Source organism: Megalops cyprinoides, chromosome 12 (genome assembly GCF_013368585.1).
Source record: "Megalops cyprinoides isolate fMegCyp1 chromosome 12, fMegCyp1.pri, whole genome shotgun sequence".
Lineage (NCBI taxonomy): Eukaryota > Metazoa > Chordata > Actinopteri > Elopiformes > Megalopidae > Megalops > Megalops cyprinoides.
The window spans coordinates 5,588,246-5,599,124 of NC_050594.1; the positions used below are offsets into that span (position 1 = coordinate 5,588,246).

General features: G+C 39.8%; 1 protein-coding gene across 2 annotated transcripts; it reads right to left on the minus strand.

Annotated features, from left to right (window-relative positions):
- Positions 1-2,069: 2,069 nt before the first annotated feature.
- On the minus strand, positions 2,070-10,467 carry nkx2.2a (NK2 homeobox 2a). Of its 2 annotated transcripts, XM_036543039.1 has the most exons (3): positions 10,391-10,467; positions 3,524-3,829; positions 2,070-2,760 (listed from the first exon to the last, which is right to left on the minus strand). In XM_036543039.1, exons 2-3 carry the CDS (start codon positions 3,777-3,779, stop codon positions 2,204-2,206), a joined length of 813 nt encoding a protein of 270 aa, XP_036398932.1. In that variant the 5' UTR covers positions 3,780-3,829; positions 10,391-10,467; the 3' UTR covers positions 2,070-2,203. The 2 variants fall into 2 exon arrangements, with proteins under 2 accessions (XP_036398932.1, XP_036398931.1); XM_036543038.1 differs by lacking the exon at positions 10,391-10,467 and having other exon boundaries at positions 3,524-4,067.
- Between the last annotated feature and the right edge of the window lie 412 nt (positions 10,468-10,879).

A 10,879-nucleotide genomic window follows, 5' to 3' on the forward strand; every position in this document is an offset into this window, starting at 1 on the left:
GGTGGCATGGCCGATGTCACAATTGTCTAAATTCAGATATATTGGAAGATTGTTTAGCAGTTTAAAAATTCTGCCTTGAAACGAACCTTTTTTCGAATAAAATGTTAATTCCAATTTCCGATTGCGAACCCTGTAGGCTAGCTGGTAATACACGCGTTTTCTCAGCCTTTGTCGTTTTCGTTCACAACACAAACACTGTTTGTTATATATGGTATTACTCAATATAATGCGGATTAAGACTAGGTCGATAACTACAGAAAAGTTGTATTTTAAATTCACCGAACGGGAGATCCAGGGTTAGGTTTAAGGACTATATGTTGACATGCAAATTGAAACGGGAAAAACGGACAGGGGGAATTCAGGGATTTTTTAGTACATATTTTTGGTAGAAGAAAGAAACAAGGCAAAAAAAAAACATTCGCAATAAGTAAAATTTGAAATTAAATATGTATCGATTGTCAGCGTTTTAACAGCGTCTATAGTTCACGTCCCTTGCATGTACAAAATGAATTGTTTTACTACAATGACCAAAAAAGCACAGGCCCCTAGAAATAGAATTCTGTAAATAATTAGCAATGCGTGTCAATTTAGCAGTTTGCTCAGTGATAGCGAGAATGACAGGTGACATCTGTTACACTAAGACTTCTCTGCCGGGACAAACACAGTTCAGTTAAGTTTTCACGGAGGATAATAATTATTTACTCTAGATATTGATTTAAATCTGATAATACGCCAATACGTGCAAATCTCAAGGGAAACCCAGCGTTGCCATTTGTTATTTGTTTCCTTTTTGGGATGTGTTTACAGATATTATTCCATTAACATAAGAAACTGCTGGGTTGCTCAAAAAAAGTTTCGATCAGTGTATATATGTATACAGTATATAGAATATATATACGTGTGTGCTTAAAAAGAAACATGCACACGATGTGTTGAATCGTTTTTCTGTTTGTTTCTTATTGCCTCGCAATCATTTCCGAAGTCTGTGGTCGATTACATAACCCTCGCATTCGGAAAGAAATCGGAAGGGCAAAAACAACGACGCAATAACGCCCAGCAATGAATTAAACTTTTTTTTAAATGGGTCTCTTAAACACCGGAATTGTTGAGCGCCTCGCGTTCTTGAAAGGCTGAGCTTTTGGAATACCCGTGGAGTGTGAAGCCCCTCAGTTGGAGAAGCACTCTTGTATTAAGTGAGTGGATTTTTTACCCCCATTTCACGAGTGACTTTATCCTTCTTAGCTCTGAAGTATCCAAATAGTTAAAATAAGAAACGATAACGGATTTATTTCGATTTGAAGTGACCATCCTAAGCGCGTCGGAAAAGCCAGTCACTGCGCCATACTAATATATATTATATAACAGCTTTCAACTTATTCAAATTTCACTCCGAATAGCAAGCAAAAACGAATTTGTTTCTTTTTTTTGTTATTGTTCTTATAATAATAGTAAGCACATAACAGCCGACGAAGGCGCTCTTTCGCGCTGTAGACATATTTATAATAAGACGCAGTTAAGACACGCAACCAAAACGTGATTTCTGAAACACAGCATTTTATTAAAATTCTTATAAAAACCGGGAATTCCCCCATCAGCGCGCGCTTAAACTGCTATTCACATAATTATAAGGGATCTATACCGACAGTCTTGACAGTTCTTTCACCAGCTTGTTTTTTTTCAGTCGGGGAATATTTTGCATCCAACTAACCGCCCTGAAAAGTGATCTGCATCGCAAACAGTTACCACAAAAATATTTACAAAGATCATAAACAAAATAATAAAATAAGCTAATAGTTGCCAGGGTTTTATTCATGGCCATAAATATTTTAGGTTCAATGTAAAAAGGAACAGGAAATAAAAATCTCTATAATTTTAAAGTGGTTTTCTGTACGTGCTTATTACACGAGTGACAAAAACAACGAAAAAAAACAAACAAAAAATAATATTAATAAAAAAAATATTTCTACAACACACAAACATACTATACAAAATTTCACAAGAGCATTGACATTCTTAGTTCTAGGGAGAGGCTGGACCCGGTTTTCATGACGAAAACGTGTAAACATGGCGCACATATCAGTCCCAAATAAAATGGTAGATATGGGTCAAGCTGCAAAATGCTTTAAAAGTCTTTATTGTTGTTTTTCTTTTTTACTCCCTATTATGGTCTTTAAAACGGCAGCTCCCACAAGTCTCTAGTTGTTCACCAAGTCCACTGTTGCGTTTGCACCAAGTGATGTGCTGTGGGGAACTGTGGCGTAGTGGCGGCCGTGTACTGCGCATTGTATTGCATATGCTGTAGAGACTGGGCGCTATATGCCGAGAATGGAATTCCAGCCTGAAAAGTAGCCGCCAAGTCCTGAGCTTTAAGAGTATGGCATGGCTTGCCATCCCTGACTAAGACAGGTACTGCCACCCGCCGAGGAGAGGGGAGATGTGTCACTTCCATACCTTTCTCGGCGCGGGCTCTCTTCATTTTGTACCGGTGGTTCTGGAACCAGATTTTCACTTGGGTCGGCGTTAGGCGGATCAAGCTAGCAAGGTGTTCCCTCTCGGGCGCCGAGAGGTATCTCTGTTGCCTAAATCGACGCTCGAGCTCGTACGTCTGCGCCTTGGAAAACAAAACTCTCCTTTTTCTCTTCTTACCGGAGTCACTGCCGTTGCTTGAAGTTTCCTTGTCATTGTCTTGCGATTCGTCGGCGGAAGGTTCTGGGGATTTGGCGGAGGAGTCTTGTTGGGAATTAGCCGACAGACCATGCACTGCGTGGGGAAACAGATACATTTTCAGAGTAAACATTTGTGTATTTGCATATCTACATTCATTTTATGCGGTCGAATCTAACCATGGTTTAACGCCGCTGCAAACCCCCAAGGATATGCAAACCCTGAACATATAACAATTTGTTTTCACGCGACAGCTTTATCATTCCTCCTACGACACGGTATTAATGTACCGTCTTTAAGAAAATGATTCACAGTGATACCGATGTCTGCAAATTACTCACAGATATAAAATGTAAATAAAATAACATAGCCCACAAATGCAAATTACACAACTGAGTATAAATTATACGTGTAGCCAATAAATCTAGTTGTGTAAATAGTATTTTAATCGAATAATTCGCATTTATTGCCATTTTATGCGCGTTATTATTTTCGATGTTCATTTCTGACAGTGCGAAGCAACGTTAAGCGATGCGTTTCAGACATCTAATCGACCGGGAAGGTCAAACACATTCGACATTTTTGTGCATGAAAATCTACATTTTCCGCAGATGTAGACGGCTATTCTTACGGAACTGCGCACCACAACGAATGCAGATAAGTAGTCAGTATTATTTAGCCACCTACCGATCTTGCCTTCTTACAGATACAATAGAACTATCCTTTAACATTCCTGCAATAATGACAAAAGGTAAAATGCATTGGGCGTCCAGTTATTTGCAGATAAAGAGAAGAAACCATTTCGAGACCATCGGGAGATTAATAAGAAAATAATCTAGGATACTTAAACGGTACTTACATGAATATTGAATGCTGTCCGTAGTGGCAAGCCATCTTGTGTAAGGATTATCACTATTATCGTAAAACGGGTTCTTTAAAGGCAGGTTTTGAACATTTTCTAAGGGACTTTGCACCAAAACTCCAGTCGTTTTTGTCGTCTCCGATCCCTCCGTATCTTCCTCCGCTCCTGTGATAGATCCTTCTTCATCATTTGTGTCAGGGAGGTCCAAAATGTCCTTTACAGAAAAGCCCGTCTTTGTGTTGGTCAACGACATGTTCTGTGGAAATTTATGCAGGAAAGTTGCTGCACCAGTTTGGCAATCCGCTGTGTCGAAAACACACAAAACAAGACGGAGGTGGGGGGGAAAAAAGAGATCAGTTAATACCGTCTGAGGTTTAACTAGCGTTAAAGCAAATCGTGAAGTGCGGCTGATAACCATAGGTTAGTAAAGTAGCGAAGGAATCAGTTCTGTAAGTCCAGGAAGAATGCGAAAGTGTCTGAAGTACTGTATCAGGCTCGTGGACGCTGCGCTACTGCCGGGTGCAGGGGGGAAATAAGCCATTACCGGTCTGATCAGTCCATATAAGGTTGGTCTCAGCACATGAACCTGCAGTGAAAAAGCATTAAAAACGCAAAAGGTTGGCCACGTGTGGGCGGGTCTTCGGAGTCAAGTGGATGAAGACAGTGTTTGCAGATGTGAAATTGTGGGTTTTGGGGAGATCCGAGCCTCTACCATTGGTGCTTCAGAACATGATGAGTGGTATAACGTGTCAATTAATTACTAAGATGGGGAGGGCCTTTTTTATACCCTATTTACATACAAAGGACCTCCAAGTAGCTTTATACTCCGCATACTTGAAAGCGCGTTTTAACAAATTGCGCCTGAAAAGGGTTTGCGTTAATATTCTCCTCGTATGCAGAAATATTAAAGCAATAAGCTGGAAAATTGCTTGTTGGCAGTTGGGGGGCTAAACTGTGGTCTGAACGCCCGTTTTAAACTCTGCTTATTTCAATAATAGTTTCTAGTCTAAACGAAATGCTGTTGTTTAAAATGGCAAGAGACCAATTTATGTAAACCTTTTAGGTCAATATTTTGGCTGAGGCTTAAGGACAAGGGCCAGACATTAAACACGGAGTCATCGACTTTTGTTTGTTTCGAAAGAACCCCAAGTGCCTTATCAAGAAATTATTTTAGACTCGTTGTTCCTCTCCTATTGCGGACTGTGAGCTATAAGCTCCGACTTAGGATCGGATATACAAATAAATCAATTTGTGCAACAATCCGTTAACACCAGTTTAGGAAAATAAACAGGAAATCTAGGTATTTACATAGACCACTAACAACAACATCAATAATAATAATAATAATAATAATAATAATAATAATAATAATTTTTAAATTATGCAAATAATTTTTCTTGTTGAAAACTTTTCTTTTTGGAGAGGTCGAACGGCTATATAGTAGCCGCCCTTATATTGCATGAATGTATGAATGCAATAAATGGACCGCGAATAATTAGTAATAATTGTTCAAGAATTGAAATAATGCAACTATTTTAAAATGTAATGACTTTTTTTGCTAATTTAATTTTATTTCGTCAGCTGTTCAGTAGTAAACAGCCTTTCTCAAATCAGGACCTCAGGGACATTCGTGGCGTTATTGTTCAATTTCTTTATTTTTCTTGAACGTTATCCTTCAAAGAATAAAAGAATACCTCTATTAAACTTCGGAGCTTGCAATGTTTGATTTTTGTCCATTTGCCGTTCTTTTATACGTTTTTCACTGCCTTCGGGCTAGTCAGAAAGCGATGTATTATTGTTGATCAGTTTATTTCCCTTTCTTGGATTTTTTTCCTCTCTCACTCTTTTTCTCTTTGCGTCGTATCTAGTATGTGATGTGGGTGACAATGTTGCACGTTTTTAGCCAGTCCTCTGCGCATCCTGGGTGGTCGGACCCGGGCAAACACAAATACAAACCGATCGCTAAGCTGCGGACAATGGGGGAAATGTAGACAAATGTCCGGCTCCTGTTGGAAGCCTTTGTCCCGGCTCAGTTTTTGCATTTATTTCAGGGGCGAAATAATAGATGATTGACGCCCCTGTACAATGTGTTCTAACTGTTTGGAATAAATCTGAGGTTGTTCCTAGTTGTCATGGCATTCAACTGCTTTCAATGGACTATCTCTTCATTCATTTCTGAATCCTTCCACAATATTAAGGAAAGTCCTTCATCTTCAGTCCCGCTCGCTCGCCCGCTCGCATGCGCGCGCGCACGCCCAAGCAAACACACACACACACACACACAAAACACTTTTACTGAAAAGATGAAATTTGTGTCAAATTGTCTTTTCCAGTGTTTGAAATGGCTCTCTCTAAACAAATCTACTGCTTTCCTAAAAGGGCGAAACATTAACTCTTCACAAGAATAAACACGACCCAGGGCCAAAAAAATGCACATCGACGTCGGTTATATTCCTAAGAGGTGTGACTATTTCAGAATGCGCTAACAATGCCAAAGACGTACCAAAAATAAAAACAAAAAACTCAAACCAAGAAGTGTATGTTTAAATACGGTTGACGCTTAAAAATGATTACTATTACAAACTGTCATATATATTTATATATATATATATATACATACCTTTTTTTACCGTCGACGAACCTAACTGAACAACTGCTAACAGACACCTGAGAGGTAAATATTTTACTAGTCTGGGCTGAGAGTTCTGCCGTGGAATTAATCACGCAGCAGAGTAACCCGCGTTGACAATGGGTCCATTGAACTCAACGGCGAGTAAGCACAGTCGCACTGTGACACCAATGTGGCAGGGTTACCGCCTGACCTTCTACCAAGCACTGCTTCAAATACCGATATTTAGGGACACTTAAGGAGGAATATATTCTGAAATATATGAGCGACGAGAAAAAGGTATATATATATATATATATACATACATACATACATACATACATACATACATATACACACACACACACATTGGTTTTACACAGCTTTGACCATGCGTAAAAACACAGTACGTTCACTCAAGTGTATTTTGTGTGCGTGGGTTATTTTATTTATTTATAAAAACATCTGTGACCGATTCTGAAACAATAGGCCTACTAACTACATGTCAAATATTAAGCTTAACGAGTATACAGCTGCGAGAAAGGGGAGACCTGCTGGTATTGACGACGGTGCGACCGCGTGAGTATAGCCTGCGGTCTGTGTGCAGTTATTGGGGATATATTTGAACAATTGAACTGAGGGGTTTGGGAAGAAGAGGTAAACGTGCACAGGCTAAGTGGCTGTACTTCAGTTGAAGAGCCCTCTCCTTGTGTTTACCTGTTTACTTTCACAGGTAGCTCAAATAGGCCGTTTGCCTTTTCGCACCGGCAGCGGGAAATCGAATTCTTCTGGCGACGCAGTTGCAGAACTGCCTCTTTAGAAACTCCATTTTGAGCAAATTCAAAAATAACACGCTAAAAAAAGTCGAGGGACGAAATAGAGAGCGGAGAAAAGAATGCAGTCCAAAGTAACAGACGATATTCGACGTGAAAGACTTCGGTCAAGCGGCATTCGGAGCACGTCTAAGCATTTGCGACTTATAAACACTGTGGAAAATAACGGGGACCGAGTGGGGTTGAGGATTAGGGGGTAGGGGGGCGGTATTTATTCTGGAGTTCTACGAAAGAACTCTGGCTATTACTCGAGCACCAACGTGACACTGAAATAACCACAGCACTGCAGTGTAGCAGGGAGACGTAATCCCCGTGTTAAATTTAGTTGTAATTTACCATTTCTGCGACTGGTTTTCACGAGGCAAATCCACTGAGCTGCAGCGCAGCAGGAATATCAAAAATAAACTTAATAATAAACATGCAGCAGCTGCTGCAACTACTACTACTACAACAAATAATAATCATAATAATAATAATAATAATAATAATAATAATAATAATAATAATAATAATGAGAACAAGAGCAGGGTTATTTCCTTTTTGTCTGCGCTTAAAATGGATAATCCCATGTTTAACACTTAATGCAAGTTTAGCACTTGTTCTGTAGTGGCGCTTCCTGGTTTTAGACCTGATCACAGGAGATGGAGTAAGATGGACGATCTGTGGGAAATCATGTCACTCTGTAAAGATCACAGCACACCCAAGAAACAACTCCAAATGAATGAGGTGTCTGCTTGAGCTGGGCGAACCGCTGCATTGGTCCAGAACATCCGAACTGCGGACACTGTGCTTCAACGCTCTAGTGAGAGCGATTGAAGCCTACATTGTCTGTATCTCACGGTTAATTTTATCAATTGCTGACGGCTCGGATACACTTTCAGGAGTAAATGACTTGAGCAGTCCAAATTCACATGGGGGGATGACTAATTGTCACATCGGTATTATGAAAATGAAACCGAAGCACACCTACACATTCACGTGGTTGTGTGGGGCACGTTCAGAAGCGCCGTGATTTTGAAACGTTTTTTTTTAAATGACACAGCCCGTATATTGTAGAATACTAAATATGCGTTGGTGCAAGTGGATCATTACTGTTTGCTGTTCAATAACTCTGACGTCTCGGAAATGGTTCAGTACAGCGCAGGAGAAAACAGAAATAAGAGCAAGTCTTACATAATAAGAGGTTTAACACAAGTTTTTAATTAATTTGTTTTTAATAATGAAAAACGTCATGCGAGCATGACGATAATACCCACATCTCCCTGAATGAAGAATGGTCTTTTACTCACTTGATTAAATAAGGCAATAATCCCATTTAATAAGAATGCCAGGGAAGGATTTTATAATAACATTGAACATTCTCCTCTTTAATCGCTGAATTTCAGTGTGTTCGGATGCCTCGGGCTAGCAGTTGGGCTTTGATAGAGGTAACCTCTTTTTCCTCGAGGTGCTCGTGATAAAAAGCATGAACTGACTGAAAAAGGATTTTTCGTGATTGTAAGCTTATACATAATATGCAGGTAAAAGTATGTTCATCTCATTTATGGGACTTACTGGTCGCCCGAGGGGGTCACCCGCGGCACAAATCATTTGCAGCGGTTTGATTCCAGAAATCTAACCGTATTTCGCTCGGGGGCGAACGCCATCCTTTATTCGTTCCCTTTCCTTTAATGATTAAACATGTCACAATACGATTACCGCGGTGCCTGTGCCCTGAGGATCTGCCTTTATTTGTTAAACAACCAGTTTATTTGTAACGGTGAATTTCATGCAGCAGTGTGTTAAACTTGGCGTTACAGCCCTTTATCCGATTTTCTGAAACAAATTGCTAAATGGCTTATTATTTTTAATCACTCACAATGTTATATCACACAGAGACTAAGGGACCATTGATAAGTGCGACTTGCTTGAAATTAATTATATAATAATCCACTATGCAATTTTTATGCATACATTCATTTCATTCATCCCTAATAATTAAAAGGGATATCTCCCAAAATAATTTGAATTACTTTGGTATAAAAATAAGAAATAAAAAAAACATCCAGTTTCTGCTTCACAGATATATAGACACCATAGCGTCCGACAAGGAGTCTCCTCCGTGGAGAATGAATGCAGTGTGCTGGGAGATGGCAGCTGGTGTCACAGTTGCACTCTTAAAACATTTGTAATACTCTAGCGAACTCTACTGACATAGCGGCGTATTGTCGAGGGAAAATCTCATCACGCGCACAAAAGATTGCGTATATATAGGAACATGCATCAAATGATGGCACACGGAAACTATACACAAGCGAGCGCAAAATGAACCGAACTGACCAAGTCTCTGAAAGAAAGAAACAAACAGGAAACCGAGTCACGAATTAAAGCTGAGAGAATAAATTCAAACAAACCCGAATAACATCATTCTTTACAAAGATGGACTTTGTATCAACCCGGGCGTTTCTTACTTTCTTCCACATTTAAAAGCTTTGGCCCGGAGCTTGGAATTATTTGTTTAAAGATACTCAAACTGCTGCTGGTCTTTCGGAACAGAAGAACTATGGGGGAAAAATCTGCACTGAGGCAGTCGAGGTCCAGTCTGATCAGCGCGCCAGGTCCTGTTCTGAAGTGTGCCCAAATATGTCTGTCTATCTCACTCATTTCCTTTTATTGTTTAAAAGACATAAAAGCACACCCACGCAAACGCGCTACCGGGTCAACGTTTAACATGCAGAAAGTGGAAAGCACTTCATTCGGTTTTAATTGTTTCTGTGATGTTAGAGTACAGTACAATAGGCACCACATATTAAACAGGTATTTAATCTATATGTAAAAAGAGATACTTCCGTCATATATGCTCCTACGAAAACACTTTGGCTAAATCTGAAGTGAATGCTGAAGCATTAACAGTGGTTGTTTCCCTTTATCGTCCGGTGGTAAAACTTAAATTCAGTATTCTTTTTTGTATTCATGCTCATTTTGTATTTTTCATCTCATAAATGACATGCGTACCTGGGTGAAATTGTCGCCGGATGGCTTTTTATCTATTTTAAAAATAGCTTACGTGTTTTCTTCGCGCTTCTGGTTGATTATTATTGATAATTTATATAAAAGTTACATAGATGCAAATATCTGAGAGAAACCGATCGCCTCTAGTCAACATTACACTCAACACGGAAGCGGTGAAGCCTCCTGAAAATCTAAGTATGGAAATAAATGTCAGAACATCAACACCCGTGACAAACATGTCACAACCCGTAGTCAGATCCGACAAGCCGGAATGAATTGCATCAACAAAATGACCGTTGAAGGTCTCAGTCAACGCTTCAACGCCGCGGTGGTTCTCCGTGAAAAAAATATAACCACGCGCTCTCCTCGCGGAAATCTCACAGTACATCGCGTCTTAAGGGGTTAAATAATAAAGGCATATATCGTGCTCACCTGGTGACTGATGAAAGGGGGTGAGTGGTGTAGCCAGCGTTAAGACAGCTTGGAGTTAATGAAATATCTCCAAATGGAAGTCAGGAGTGCGCGCAGAGATAAGCCTGATGTGCTTTATATACCCAGTAAGCAAGAGCTCCTCTTCTGATATTGTCCAAGTGCGTTTGCATAGCTGCCGAAGTGGCTCTGCTCCCTCTCTCCCGCTAACATTGCATGGTGTTTGTTTTCCCCAGCTATGACGTGAGACAAAATATTGGCCATATGTTCGTGGGCAATAAATTGGTCATAAGTGCAAACAAGACTCCTCTCGATAGTGCTTTTAGCTGATTCGACGCAACTTTCGTATTCATTTTTTTTCTGATGGCCAAAATCCTTTTTGTGCGTGTGTGTGTGTGTGTGTATGTGTGTGTTCTTTTGATACAAATCGTTATCTAGGTGTGCTTTATTTTCATTCGTGGTGCTTATAGTAAAAGTAAACTGTCAGACAGC